At 31.8% G+C, this 16,317-nt stretch overlaps 1 protein-coding gene across 1 annotated transcript; it reads left to right on the forward strand.

Annotated features, from left to right (window-relative positions):
- The first annotated feature begins 1,936 nt into the window (after window positions 1–1,936).
- Window positions 1,937–15,993, forward strand: LOC128880210 (aminomethyltransferase, mitochondrial). Its single transcript, XM_054130072.1, has 5 exons — window positions 1,937–2,244; window positions 9,036–9,376; window positions 12,313–12,632; window positions 12,909–12,991; window positions 13,632–15,993. Exons 1-5 carry the CDS (start codon window positions 1,974–1,976, stop codon window positions 13,967–13,969), a joined length of 1,353 nt encoding a protein of 450 aa, XP_053986047.1. The 5' UTR covers window positions 1,937–1,973; the 3' UTR covers window positions 13,970–15,993.
- Window positions 15,994–16,317: the final 324 nt, after the last annotated feature.

The raw sequence follows: 16,317 nt of genomic DNA on the forward strand, positions 1-16,317 counted from the left end.
TTAGTTTCGATAAATAAAGATCAAAAAGTTACAAGTTCGTTGGAAAAATGGAATTTCAGAAAAGATGTCTTCTAAGTTTCCAATTTTTATCTCTGACACTAAATGTCCTATGAATAAACTGTAAATATAAAAAAATTTCGTTTCGTCATTTGCTGTAAGTTGATATTTTTTTGAAAATCGATTGTTCGTCTGTTGCTTTTTTTTTCTTGAAGCCGATAGCAACAGGACCAGACCACTACGAGATCTCAGGAAAAGTGTCTAAGTTTAAGTTTTTAATATTCATTTTTGAAATTGAACGTCCTATGAATAAATTGTAAATATAAAAAAGTTCCGTCTTATCATTCCCTATAGGCTGATATTTTTTTTCAAATTTACACCTCTAGAACTCTTAGAATTTCCAGCAAAAATCATCACGTTGTCAAATGGTTAATAATAGATACGCGAAGCTAATTAGTTTGAGCGACGCTTCACAGTTTTTGATGTTTTCTAAGAAGTAGATATTATTATCCGACATCGTTATCTAAATACATTTGCTCTTAAATTGTTATAAAAATACGCTTTTTCTTCCATATTACTTCGAAAATATACATTTGTTCTGTTATTCTTGTTTAAGAATGTTTAAGAATTTGGATATTCAAATCTAGAAAATCGAGCAAGGAAATCATATCCAAAATGTAAAAAAGACGCATGATTATTCTGTAACTATTGATTTTGAGAGGTACAAAAATACTTTTAGGCAGTGCAAAGGAAAAATACCCTAAAACGATCTGTGAAAATATTAAACTAGTTATTGGTAATAATAATAATTGAAAAAGAAAAACTGTTTATACAATTATCATTTTTTTAAAATAACAAACGAATATCAAAATTCTTTTATACATATATGAAACTATTGGAGTCCAGACCAAATTAAAATATGAAATCATTAAAATGTTCATTACACAAACCGAGCCATTTTTATGAACAAATAATCTTATTTTCTGTGTTTAATTAACGCAAAGAAACCAACAAATAACGTTTAGGTCTGGCTTAGGTATCACTAATATATCAATAACAGTTTTATTAACTTTCATCAAATTTTCCTAAAAAAAGAGAATTTTTTTCAAAATATTTAACTACAAAATTAAGGTAGTATTATTGTTTTTTATTAAATTCTTGACTCATTGAATAAGAAAATTATTGAGAGGTAGCCTCTATGTAAACAAAAGGTTTACAGAACCTTGGTACCAAAATTCTTAAAAAATTAAAAACAATATATACAATTATTAAAATAAACAACATTTATTAAACGAGGTAAGTCAAACATTTAAAATCATATAACACAAATATAATATATTCCTATAGTTGTTAAACTTTGATGATAAATATACAATATTATCTACACATGGCGTGCATCAATTTCTTCTGACCTTGAAATTCTCTCTTTTAAGAAAATTGGCAATTGATTTTGTCTAAATCAATCAGACACAATCCACAAAATTTTAATTAAAAAGAACGTTACTCGAACAAATAATAACATTCGCAAAATATAAAACAGGAAAATCGTTATCGCATTAAACGAGTTTGTTCCAAGTATATATTTTTTGAATTGTAATCAACTCCAATGCCAGTGATTTGCTATATCAGAACATTACGAGTCTATTTTGAACACAACATTTAAAGAACTTGCACAAAGTTTAAAATGTTCAGATAGGACACTGCACTGCTAAAGCCCCCCCACACGTAGCATAAGCGAATTATACACCGTTATATCTCGTTTAGATAGTCCCCACACGGAGCAACAACAATTGTTCGAGTTTGTTAGTCAACAAGCTACTAAATCGCATTTGCGTCACGAAGTCAGCCGATTTTCGATAGTAGTACCGAGCCTGATAGACAGCGAGTGTCAGCGGGGTCATCTAAAGAGGGATCGACAGTAATCAAAACCGGCATTCTCGGATCAGTTGACGACGAATTGGTGGCAAAGAAGCACGATGTTTCGTTTCGGTGTACGCGGGAAGTCGGTTGGTGTCGACAGCATCGAGAGATGTCTCGAATTACTGGGAAATATAAGGGAATCGTCAGGACTGGCGACGATTTCCAAGATCCACCCGAGTCGTGTCGCTTCGGGGCCACTTTCCAATTGTTTGATCGATTCCGAAGCACGCTCAAATAGGAATGAAGATTGCCGTTCAGCGTCGACGACTACGCCGGCGTCGGAACCGAGGAAGACTTGCCTGTACGACCTTCACGTGGAAAATCTAGGTAAATGCATTTTTTTATCTACACTGTTGAAAATTTTCTGTTAAATTCAGGGCAAATCATGTATCCCAAACGGTCCACCAATATTTTTGCGTGATAGTAACTTTTTAATCATGCAAAAAAGAATTTTCGTATCCTTAAGAGGGTATTCTGAATTAGGAGGTCTAAAAAAAGCGGTTCTTCGTGAATTTTTTTAGGATGGAAAAAATAATTAATTTTATCGAACTTTTTATCCTATTCTCATACATATTTGAGTAGTCTGTACAAATTTTTTCAAGAAGAAATATTCAAATTGAGTCGACTGCGACGCACATTTGTAGAGCACCTCACAATTAAAGCCTCCTATCGGCGGAAAAGATGCAGGTCGTAATTTTGTTTTGACACAAAAAAACCAAAAGAAATTTTCATTATCATACATTTTTCTTCTATGTGAACTAAGAAAATTCATACAAAAAAAATTGTATACAACTTTTTTATCAAGTTAAAGTGATTTTTTTCACCCAAAGAACTCGTTCTTTTTTTCAAACTTGCCGTAATTTCACATTTCACCATTTTTGTGGATTTTTCTTAGTTCACATAGAAGATAAATGTATGAAAATGAAAATTTCTTTTGGTTTTTTTGTGTCGAACCAAAATTACGACCTGCATCTTTCACGCCGATAGGAGGTTTCAATTGTAAGGTGCCCTACAAATGCGCTTCACAGTCGACTCAATTTGAATATTTCTTGTTGAAAAAATTTGTACAGACTACTCAAATATGTATGAAAATAGGATAAAAAGTTCGATAGAATTAATTAATTCAGAGGGTTTATTTAACACATATTGAAGAACGAAAAACAATTTTTTTATTGTCATTTTCATACAAAATGGCAGCGACGGAGCCCGTCGTAGAAAACAGCTTTTTTGAAAACACCGCCATGGAACAAAAACTAAAGAAAATTTATAATCTATATATTAGGTTGTCCCAAAAGTTTCTTTCCTTTTATTAATAATTAATACATACACAATATTTTATGTTTTATGTTACATTACAAAATTGTGTACAATTCATTTCGCTCCGTTACTGTTACAGCATCAATGTCTAAGAAATTAGATTGTCTATTTATATAAACACTGCCACAGAAAATAATTGAATGCAACTCGCGAAAGAAACTTTTAGGACAACCTAATACAATTGGCTTTGGAAGTACGTAGGGTTTTTCTTTCGTAATCAATTTTTGTGGGAGTAGCGCACTTTTTAAGCAATAAATCGACTTTTTCCCCTAAAAATGAGCATTAAATTGTTTATAAAAAAAAAGAGTTTACATTCAATCAAAAAACAGCTACGTACTTCCAAAGAGAATATTGTTGTGAAGCTACTGCACAAATTTCAAATCGTTCCATGCAATAGTCATTGAGAAATCCGTCCTCCCAGTGTGAAAAAAGTGGTTTCGAGAAAAACGCGTTTACAGTTTTATAAACACTTTAATCGCGCTCTAAGGCGTTGCGGAAAAATCGATAATTGAATCTTTAACATTTCTTTTTCACTATAAATCAAATGACGTACTATTTTTATGATCCTAAAGTATCGTTTAAGCAAAAAAAAAATCGATTTTTTCAAAATCCTAAAGTGGTTTTACCCCTTTAAAGTTACATGGGTCTTGAGGGCCGAATAGAAAGCATGTTTTCTATATAAATTCTTTTGAAGAAACTAAATGAATTATATTATTTTAACTTGTGTTGTTATGTTCGAAAGAGTAACATTTGAAGAATATTTCATAAATTTTTCATTATAAAATATTCTTTATTATATTCTGATATTTTATTTTCTATAAATTCTTTTGAACAAACTAAATGAATTATATTATTTTAACCTGTGTTGTTATGTTCGAAAAAGTAACATTTGAAGAATATTTCATAAATTTTTCATAATAAAATATTAAAAAATGAGAGCTGATTTTCGGAGATATTTTAGATCCTTGTTTAGTCATTATGTTTTAAGAGTATTTTAATAAAAATTTCAGTCTAAAAGCTATACTTTTAAAAAAGTTATGCTCATACATAAAGTATATGTAAATTATGACTAGACATAAAAACTAACTAACAGTAATTAAAAAGTTAAAAACATTTTCAAGTAATAAAGTGAAATTACTCGTTACCTATTAGGTTGAGGGCTAATGAAGCTCGATACTTTTTTATTTAGGATTCAATACTCTACCATATTTTTGTACAAAAGATATACCATTCCATTTAAAAAACTAAAGGTCACCTTCATTTCTCAGAAAATAGTACAAATACGAAAGATCTATATACCTGGTTACGTTGCACACAAAATATCATATAAATTTCTCCTCTTTCATTTTTTTGTCATACGTACCATTTACGAGAAAAACGCTGGCTAGTAATAGCCTGAACACCCTGTATATAATATCACAATGAAAAGTCCTGTCACCGATTTCTGGATGACATAGCCTTCAACTTGTTAATTTAACATACAGTAGAACCTTTGTTATGTAAACTCACAGTGGAGGAAATTGTTTAACTAACAATAAGAGAATTTTTACATAACAGAACGACAAGTGGTCAGCACTCAATTATATTTGATATTTACGATATTTACTTAAATGAAAACGATACAATTAGCTTATAAATAAATTCATATGTAGGAAAAAAAATGAAAAAGAAAGAATGTTGTTTAATCACCCTTCATTTTACCGAAATTAAAGAAATTAATCCGATAAATCTCACATTCTCGAACTTTTTTACAAACTGTATACTACTATCCACGAATGGAAAAAAAACATTAGTCCATTCGTGACATACAAGTACAGAAAGCAATATTTTATCACTTTAATTCAAGTTTATAAACATACAAGTTGTTTTTCTTCATATGCTTGTTTTCTATTTTTAATTTCTTTCAATATGGTAAAACTTGTAATTAATACAAAAAGCTATAATTATTATTCATCACTAACCATTAAATATGAAGTATCAAAAATTTTCGATTAGATAAAGCACGATATGCATCTTTTGGCTGCTGACGATTTACTAACCTAATTAATATGATTGCACAGGAAGGAGGAATAGCTCTTTAAGGTGTATTGCCGGCATTAATAATATTAAATAATTCCTGTGGAAGGATGTATGCTATGTATAAGTCTTTATTCTTGACATTTCATATTTTTAACCGAATTCGAAAAGGAAGAGATTACTCTATTCGACATGTATATTTTTTTGGGGGGGGGAGGGGGGATATATTATTTTGCAAACCGTTTAAAAAGCTAATTATGTAAAAAAAAACAACGTGTAAACCGGAGATGGGTCTCAATGTTCATAAATTTTGAGCTTATACTATGTCAGTACGCATTGTTTGTAGACCATTATTGTTTACTTTTTCTAATTAAATACCAGTTTTTATTAATTTCCAGTTGTTTACTTGTTGCCAATTTGTTTATTTGTTCTAAAAGTCGATTTTTATTCAAATTAGCAATCTTTCTAACCGATTTCGAAAAGGAGGAGGTTATTTCACTTAAATTCCAGTTTTCATTTATTTTCAGTTAAATTTGTTTATTTTTTCCAAGAGTTACTTTTTATTTATAATTACACGTAATTTAAAGTGGTATTTTCTTACATATGGCGTAACGCTGACAGTAATGTCTGTTGATCTAAACTTAAAATTTTTAAAATAAGTATATTTTTAACCACTTAACGTACAATTTTTTAACACAACTTGAGAAATACCAAAATGTCGGTAACAAACATTTTTGTTCTCCTTTTACTTACAAATACAGAGAACTTTTGTTTTATATCTTAAGGACTATGTAATCGATCAGAAAAGTCATATAGAGAGTCATAAACAAGATAATTAGAAACTTGAATGACAAGTTAGATTATTCATGAATCGAAAGTTTTACCTCGCGAAGAAAACAAAAATGATCAATTTGTTTTTAATCGTCAATGTGGTATTAAGGAACCGTAAAGATACGTACTGAGAAAATACTTGTAAAGTAAGATTAAATCGATACATTTTTAATCTTATCAAACATCATTTTATGTTTTCATTGCGATATTCATATACTAGGTGGTCTACTAGAAACGGGACGCCACGGATCATTAATACATTAACTTTAATTTTCATTCTATACATTAATATTACATTATTTAATTTATTATTTTGTACTGAATATGGATTAAATAAAATATGATATTGTCTCTGGAGAGATAGTATTAAAATTGTTTTGAATATTCCAACGCTTCTTTCTATTATTATAATAAATAATTATATTAAATAGTAATTATATTAAAATATATTAGTGTAATTATATTCAATTATAATTATATTAAAATAGCAAAGACATTAAGACATCCCGATTCTAATAAACAACTCTGTCTATAATTCCGTATAAAATATTGTACGCAAACATGTAATTCCTTCCTTGTACTTTTTGTTAATAGGAGGTTTCTCAATAATCCTTTACAAATGATATAATATTAAATTATTTATCGCGATTTTATTTACATCTAACAGAGTTAGTATCCTACAATCTTTATATATAACGATGCTAGATAAGATAAATAGATATTATCACTTTTTATTTCTTAAATTTGTTACGAGACTTGTAGGGAGCCTGTAAAATGGTGGTCTGCACTATGTGTGGTTTGTTTTATTTTGTTTGGGTAAATTTTTTTCTATAAACTGCATTATTCTTTCTTTGCTTTTTTTTTTAATAAACAGTAAAACAAGAATTTTATATGTTTAATTTATTTGTATTCCTTACACATTAAGCTATGAGAACTTGGCACCTGACTTTTCAAAAATTAATTTGTTTTTATAGAAAACAATAGCATTTCGTTTGTACCTGATTGTACCTCCAATAGTTTCGTTTGTACCTCGACCAATTAATAATTAAAAAAAATTCAAAAAATGGTCAGCACCCGACATCGAGATTTTTGAAATCGGTTTTTCCCTATTCTTTAGAATCGTTTGTACCCGTTTGTACCGCTTTTCGTTTCGTTTGTACCTCAATAGTTTAAATTTTACAAGCAAGAAAAACGAAAAGAAAAACGTTTCGGGGGGGGGGGGGGTACAAAAGATTCTAAAGAATCGTGATAAAACAGATTTTAAATATTTTGAAAATTAACGAACTTCACTCTTACGCGGATCAACAATTGCTTGTAAAATTTAAACTATTGAGGTACAAATGAAACGAACAGCGGTACAAACGGGTACAAACGATTCTAAAGAATCAGGAAAAACCGATTTCAAAAATCTCGATGTCGGATGCTGACCATTTTTTTAATTTTTTTTAATTATTAATTGGTCGAGGTACAAACGGAACTATTGGAGGTACAATCAGGTACAAACGAAATCCTATCGTTTTCTATAAAAAAAAATTAATTTTTGAAAAGTCGGGTGCCAAGTTCACATAGCTACCTCGAACGGTAAAGGTACACCTTAGTGGGTACTGGACTGGTTATTATATGTATTGATCAACACTAATTTAAAATGATACTAATATATAGGGTGTTAACAAATATGTAGGACATTTTTTCAGGATCAAGTCTTCATACCAATACAAATGGAAAAGTTTGTTACCATTTCGCAATCTGAGGCTTCGTTGTTGAGATATAAGCGATTGAAATTTACAGGTGGACAACAACAAAGCCTCAGATCGCAAAATGGTAAGAGACTTTTCGATTTGTACAGGTATGAAGACTTGATCTTGAAAAAATGCCCCACGTATTTGTTAACACCCTGTATGTATATTCTGATATGCACCGGGACTTACAATTGTTATGAGAGTAATTTGTCGCGGTATACTAATTGTGAATTTAAATTGTTACAATTAGGAGTTTGTTTAATATGTTTAGTTTCGATTCCCCGAAGCAAGAATCTAATCCTTCTCGATTTTAACCAACGCGAGCAAACAGTGGACAACTCCAACGGTAAAGTAATGCCTAACAGTAGACTACGTACTGTATGGTTAGGATTTGCTCAAAGGGAACTTGAACCCCATCTCGCTGAGTTTCCTCGTTGTAGATAATTCGTAAGAGTACGTACAGACGTGTATCGAACCCTTTGTAGATATCGACTAGACCAAGGATGCCTTTGTCGATATCCTTTTTATACCAAAAAATCATAGGACAAGGGGTGGCGGGGAAGTACGTTACACGGTTCCGAGGGATACCTCCTAGCTTCGTGTTAGTCTCAAAACTTCTATGCCTACGTGACTAATATATATATTAGTATATATACCGGGTGCGCACATCCGACTCCAAATACGGAGATTTTAGAAACGGGAACGTAACAAATTTGATACATTAACTCTTTTAGAAGTTTAATCTCTTTTACATCAAAGCAACCAAAAATAATATTTATCCTAACGAAATTTTACGTATCGTCCATATCATTCAACTAATTGGTGACATCCAATTATGGTTTTTTCGATTATCGATATTTTGTTCATTTGAGGATGAATAAAAGGATTAAAAGGATGATTAAAGGAATGAATCGGTTTCAATAGGCAACCATCAGTAACGTTCATTTGTAATTTGAATACAGTTATGTAATAAATGAATGAAGAAGCAATCCACACATTTTTGCTCTTAGTAATAGACGAGAATGAAACAATGACGTTGAGCGGTATTTTGTATATATATTATATTTTTTAACCTAATGTTAATGTTATTTTTTAACTTATATGTTTACCTAAAGTGCGGCCCGCTGTATCGTTACGCGTCATCGAAGTGGCCCGTGGAACTATGTATTTGAGTTGGCCAGGCCTGGGCTAATCCATCGTGCATTAAATTTACAGGAAAGATCGTCAATTTTTCTGGATGGCTGCTACCAGTTCAGTATCAGGAAGCCATAGCTGCGTCCCATCAGCACACGAGGACTTTCGCCTCGTTGTTCGACGTTGGTCACATGATGCAAACACAAATTTCTGGTAAACATGCCACCGAATTCTTGGAGTCCCTCACAACCAGCGATTTGAAAAATTTGGGGAAAGGATGCGCCGTGCTGACGTTGTTCACCAACGAGAACGGTGGTATTCTAGACGACTTGATCATCACCAAGGACGACGATAACAAGTACTTCGTGGTGTCGAATGCTGGAAGAAGAGACGAAGACTCGCGGTTGCTCGTCGAACAACTGGTAAATAAAATAAATAAAAATTCTTTGACAGAAAATTGTTACGGTTGACTTTTAATGAATCAATTTTGAAGCTATTCCATGCTAAACTTCGTGCTTTTTTTCTAATAACATTCTCGATTTTGCTAAAATTTGAACATGTTAAAATCGTGAATGATAGTTGAGTACATCTAGATGAATTTATAAACATTCTCTGAATTGTTAATTTTATATATGTTTGACCATTAACGGTGCTTTTTTTCTAATAACTTTCTCGATTTTGCTAAAATTTGGAAACGTTAAAATCGCGAATGATATTTGAGCATATCTGGATGAATTTATAAACATTCTCTAAATTGTTAATTTTATACCTGTTTGAGAACTAACGTAACTTAATAAATTATAACTAAACTGCGGATTTTATTAATTTATAGCGTATGTAGATACATTTCCTCCCCAAAATTAAATTATCGTTTTGTAGTCACCTAAAATGTATCGAAATTCATACTTTCCTAATTCATTTGGATGTTGAAACTTAATTAATTCTTATCAATTGATAAAATTAGGTACACCTATGGATATAGCATACCACGACTATGAAAATATACTTTGCACTATGCAAATGCTCACGCTTAAGCAGCACCGAACTGTAGCCGACCTCATGCTAGTTTTTAAAATTGTCAATAGAAAAATTCAATGTCCCAGGATAATGGAACTATTGAAATTTAATATTCCAAGTAGGCAACTTCGAAGTAGCGATATTTTTTACACTGATCCATATCGTACTTCAATTGCGAAACAAAATTGTGTTACAAGAATATGTGCGATGGCTGTCTTAATAGCCTTAATATGTCTGTTGATCTTTCTCATGACTCACCTTTGGTATTTAAAAGATCAGTCGTTGCAATTTTGCGGATGCGCAATCTAGTTTAAACATGTTACATTATAAGATACTGTGATCGTCTCCATTTTTGTTTTGTTTCTCTTGTTGTTGTTGTTGTTATTACATTGTACTTGATATCAAGGGCAGATTGCCCATAAATAAAGTATTATTATTATTATTATTATTATTATTATTAAAATTAACAACGATGCAGTAGTCAACCATAAAGATATAAAATTATAATACAAATAACTAGTTTACAGCCAAAATGTATATTCAATGCCACAATTTTTTTCTTATGTATTTTGGCCTACTAAACTTGAAAATTGCAAGAAAATCTTTTTCTACGAATAGGTTTTTTTTATATGAATTTAAAAAATTTTTTTTATTTTTTTCTGACATACCTTCACATTTTAGGCCATATCTCGAGTTAGAAACGTCCGATTAAGTCGCACAAGACGCCATTTCAAAAGTAATCAAAGTTCCAACAATTGCTTTTCACATTATTTTTCAATCGGTTCAATAGTTTAAGTGTTACGAGCCAATATATATGAGAAACTTTGATTTTTTCGGCTAAAGTAGAACACGAATATTTCTTCCATCGCCATGGAAAAATCGAAATTGTCAAAAATTATGTCCAGTTTCTTATTGTTTGCGTATAGATTGCACTTTTACGAAGAAAACAAGCTTTTGTTGAAGAAAATCTATGGATAAATACCGGAGTTAGGAACAGTTGAGTCAAGGCACAAAAAACCCAATTTTACTCTGTTTTTGTATTTTTTTCCTATTTATATAGGAAACATTTATATAATTAATTTCGATTAGAAATAATTTCGGCATTTGCTTTGTCTTCTGTTATTCGTTGGGTTCGTTTCTCTAATGAGGAACCAAATGTAGTCTCACAACATTCTTTTATCCCAATATCCATAATAGCGCTGCTCAATAGTTTTTATATCTTGGTGAAATCTTTCGCCATGTTCGTCACTTACATCGCCAAGATTCTCCGGGAAAAAATCCGAGTGAGAATGTAAAAAATGAATTTTGAACGACATATTTACGCCTATTGAAATTAAAATTGAAATTCAATGTACAAATTTTTCCATTTTGTCAAATCAAATAGAAGAACAATATATATTCTATACCCATGTTTGCATAATCTATTAGCAAATCTTCAACAACTTCCTTATAATTCATACTCTGCCGAGCCACAAGCCCTAAACTATTATATTATAAACTATATAAATAGGAAAAAAATACAAAAACAGAGTAAAATTGGGTTTTTTGTGCCTTGACTCAACTGTTCCTAACTCCGGTATTTATCCATAGATTTTCTTCAACAAAAGCTTGTTTTCTTCGTAAAAGTGCAATCTATACGCAAACAATAAGAAACTGGATATAATTTTTGACAATTTCGATTTTTCCATGGCGATGGAAGAAATATTCGTGTTCTACTTTAGCCGAAAAAATCAAAGTTTCTCATATATATTGGCTCGTAACACTTAAACTATTGAACCGATTGAAAAATAATGTGAAAAGCAATTGTTGGAACTTCGATTGCTTTTGAAATGGCGTCTTGTGCGACTTAATCGGACGTTTCTAACACGAGATATGGTCTAAAATGTGAAGGTATGTCAGAAAAAAATAAAAAAAGAATTTTTAAATTCATATAAAAAAACCTATCCGTAGAAAAATTTTTTCTTGCGATTTTCGAGTTTAGTAGACCAAAATACATGAGGAAAAAATGGTGGTATTGAATGTACATTTTTTTTTTATTTTGTAAACTAGTGTAATCATAAAATGTAAAAAAAGTAATAACGAAAACTAACGACACAGAGAACACATTAAAAAAAATTTTTGGCGTACATTCGCACAGTAGTTGTCCATTTTCAAATATCAAAATCACAGCCATCGATTCTCTTGTAAACAATCCGGGTTACGGTATTTACCTCGGTCCCTGCAAGTTGAAAACTGTTCTGTTGAAAGCTATGTATAAATGGATAAAAATCCCTAGTCTAAACATAACGTTTATCATAACACTTTTGTAAGATTATCATACTCAACTAGTTATGAATGTCAGAAAGATTTCAAGTCCCGAGGGAAAACGGTGGACATAGAGTTCCTGGATCCTCTAGAGCAAGGTCTGATTGCGCTCCAAGGGCCCACCGCGGCAACAGTTCTTCAAACGCTGGTGAAGATCAACTTGAAGAAGCTAAGATTCATGAACAGCGTGGAAACTGAAGTAATGGGAAGCAGAATCAGAGTGTCGCGTTGCGGATACACTGGAGAGGATGGGTTCGAAATTTCAATGCCTGCCAAAATTGCCAACGACCTTACTCGGAAGCTCTTGGAGACGCCTGACACGAAGTTGGCTGGACTAGGAGCTAGAGACAGTTTAAGGTAATAGTAACATAGTAATTGTCAAATATTTATTGTAAAGTATTAGTTTAAAGTATATTCTCTAATTTATTCAAGTAAAAGATTAATTGTATTTAGAGTTGTAGTAAATCAACCAGTACGACTTAAAATAACAATTTGTTTTAATAATAATACAATTAACATATAATGAATATGTGAAACAAACAAACCAAAATAATTATTAATCACTGTGTGATCTGAACGAAGATAAAAATAAAATACGTTAATAATTCCAACGTTTCATGTGAATTTTCGTAGGCTGGAAGCTGGTCTTTGCCTGTATGGACACGACATCGACGAGACTACTACTCCAGTTGAGGCAGGACTTACTTGGCTTGTGTGTAAGTGAAACTGTTTGAAATTGTGAGAAAAGAAAAGAATCGAGACCATATTTTGTTAATGTAGTCCTATTAGAAATTTATTTTCTTAACAAAATAAAATTCAAAACGATCATTAAAATAAATGAGGTAATATTACTTCGGATACAATGAAGAAAATAGTAGTACCCAAATTTTAACATTATCTAGATATCTCCATAGTTTTTTTATCGTTACTAATGTCATATATATAATGAAAGAAAACTATTCATAAAATATATTCGGTAATGCAACATAAAAATATCGAAATATACATGATATAATTGATATTAATAGATTTGCAACTTTTATTAAATACTTATTTCTATGAAGGAAGTGTCCACATAGTTCTGAGCAGGGGTGTACATTAAATTAAAGGAAAAATGTTCAAAAACCTTGTATACATGAATGGTGAGGATGATTTTTATAAATTATTATTGACAGGAGAATTTCCATATACTAAATATTTTTAATTACCCGAGGAAGAATCTTTATTAATGGAATTTTTATAAACAATAATAAATAAATTCATATATTGGATGAACAATGCATTCCCTACAATCCATTAAAGAAATTCCCTCTGAAAATAAATAACCAAATAAATATTCGATCGTTCTTCTTTCAGCTAAAAGAAGAAAGGAGGAAGCAAACTTCTCCGGTGCTTTGAGGATACTATCGCAAATCGAGGTGGGTCCCACGAGAAAACGTGTGGGCCTGATGCTTGGAAACAGTCCACCAGCCAGAGAAGGAGCGGTGATTTTGACTCCTGCGGGTGAACGCGTGGGTAAAGTCACTTCCGGTGGGCCCAGTCCGACTCTCGGTCGACCCATTGCCATGGGTTACGTGCCCCCAGAGTTGGCACAGTATGGCGGTGGAGTGCTGGTTGAAGTTCGAGGGAAGACTTACAAAGCTACAGTGACGAAGATGCCTTTCGTAAAGACGAACTATTATACGCCTAAATGATAAACAAGCACTTCCGTTTCGCATACGCACGAAACCGAAATTCATCCATTAATGGAAGTTAGATTTTTTAGACTTTCTATTTCACTTTCGTGAGTATACAGTGGGTGTAGAAAGAATGTATTCGTACACCGATCAATTTCCCAAAAAACTTTTGTGTGAAATTGTAGTTTCTTAACTTCTCTTTTTTATAGTCAATGATATTTTACATATTATCGGAAGTCTCTAAGATAGATATAGACTATACAACATTTACTAGTTAATATAATTTATGAAATTAACAAAAAATATGCGAAAAGTGGGTAAAAGTGGGTAGAAGCAATAAGTATTTGTACGGTTCTTATGACGAATCATTTACAGTAGAGTTTGTAACGTAAACACATTAGTTTGTTGCACCGTACGAATGAGAAAACATCAAATTTCCAGGAAACTACTTTTGAAAATGGCTCTAATAGAGGAATTGAAGAAGATCCCACTTCTTAATAACTTCTAACTAATAATTTAGTTAATTTAATGATTAGAAGAGTTGCAATAATTGTAAAATCAAAAGGAAATCCCACGAAGGAAGTATTATATACTTGTAAATTAATGTAAATTTCTTTTTTTTTTAATGAAGTTTTAAAAATTAAACAGTTATACGAATACTTTTTTTTTTTTTTTTTTTTGGGCGGGTGGAAAAACCTTCATAGGCACCGAGCGCCGGTGGACGATGCCAGCGTCCGGTAGTGTGAGATTCCTACTCACTAAAAAACCACCCGCTTCCCACGTTAGCCCCCCGGACCAGACCTGCTTTCGCATAACAACAGTCCGTGGGCGTGGCAACTAGGCCCCGTTAGGGCCTCCGCCGGTCGGATAGAACCGAAGCTAGGGGGAGCCCGGAGTATCATCCAGGCATCCCTCCTCTCTCTTGCGACGCAGCACACGCTCCACGTAGTGCGCGACCGCTTCCCATTCGGTCGGCCCCCGCAGCATCACCCCCACGATGTTGTCGGGGGTGACGTCTCCTACGAGGGCGCCGAGATCTACCTTATCTCTGGCGAAGCGGTCACACACGAAGAACGTATGGAGCGCGTCGTCCCTTGCTGCGTCGCAATACCGGCATCCCGGGGATCCGACCTTGCCCATCCTCGACAGGTACGTACGGAAGTACCCGTGGCCTGTGAGGAACTGGGTGAGGTAAAAATTCACCTCACCATGGGTCCTGGATATCCAGATGGCCAGATCCCCTATATACGAATACTTATTGCTTCAATATTTCTATCGATTAATTGTTTTTTCTTGTTAATTTCGCAACTTACATAAATAACTATATTTTTTTTGTTACTCTATCTATTCTAGAGATTTCCGAGAATATGTAGAATGTCATGGTTTATAAAAAATAAGTAAATAAATTACAATTTTACATAGTTTTTTTTTGGAAATTGATCGGTGTACGAATACTTACACCCACTGTAGGTATTATCAGCAGTTTCGTAAACACAATTACGTTTGGACTATCATTAATTATATGTAATTGCAAGTCACTTTAGTAATAATTCGAATAATACATACAATTAGATATAGTCCAAATAATATTACATTTGGCTTTCTTCACTTTCATCTAAAATATCTTGCCTATGTTTTGGTAATAATCTAATTAAGATTTAATGCGAAATAGAAAAATTTTTGTAAAAAGATCGATTCCTAAAAACAAAGTGCTACCCTGTATGGACATGTGAAAACGAGCAATACTGTTTCTTGTAATCGAGTAATATAACTCTACTGGTAAGACTGTAGAAAAATTTAGATTTTATTTAGATTTAGTTAGTTATTGTAAATTACAATCACTTTTTTACCATACTGTACTACGTTAGTCTAATGTAAAATAATTTTTGGAAAAAAAATATATCCGACTTCGAAAAAATATAAAAATTGCGCTAAAAAGTATGAAATAATTTCTAGTTAATTGATATGAATACTCACCAGTTCTAGATATAATTGCTTAAAAGTACGAAATAATTTCTATTTGCTTTATATTAAATTATGTTATCAACAAAATAATCAAAAAAATATAAAATTTAATTTAATTTCTTTTTAAATCTCAATTTTCAACATTTATTTAACATTGTCCGAATATTCAATACACATCTTCTAAACATAACTTTCACATTATCCGAATATCTTTTAAACGTTTCTTTTATATTACATGAATATTTTGATATTTCCACATATGTATAGAATATTGAACTCAGAACTCACATTTCTTACATCTTGTTTTTACATTCTGTGAATGTGTTTTAAATATTTCATATACATTCTAAGCACATTTAATTCATCTTCACTTAATATTTGTTTTATATTTTGTGTATATG

This window comes from Hylaeus volcanicus, chromosome 1, assembly GCF_026283585.1.
Source record: "Hylaeus volcanicus isolate JK05 chromosome 1, UHH_iyHylVolc1.0_haploid, whole genome shotgun sequence".
Taxonomy (NCBI): Eukaryota; Metazoa; Arthropoda; class Insecta; order Hymenoptera; family Colletidae; genus Hylaeus; species Hylaeus volcanicus.

Bases quoted from the DNA above. Each gene is read 5' to 3' on its own strand.
- LOC128880210 (XM_054130072.1), top strand. From the start codon at position 1,974: ATGTTTCGTTTCGGTGTACGCGGGAAGTCGGTTGGTGTCGACAGCATC. The intron at 2,245-9,035 runs GTAAATGCATTT...TTAAATTTACAG, and splicing joins CCTTCACGTGGAAAATCTAG to GAAAGATCGTCAATTTTTCT. The intron at 9,377-12,312 runs GTAAATAAAATA...TATGAATGTCAG, and splicing joins GGTTGCTCGTCGAACAACTG to AAAGATTTCAAGTCCCGAGG.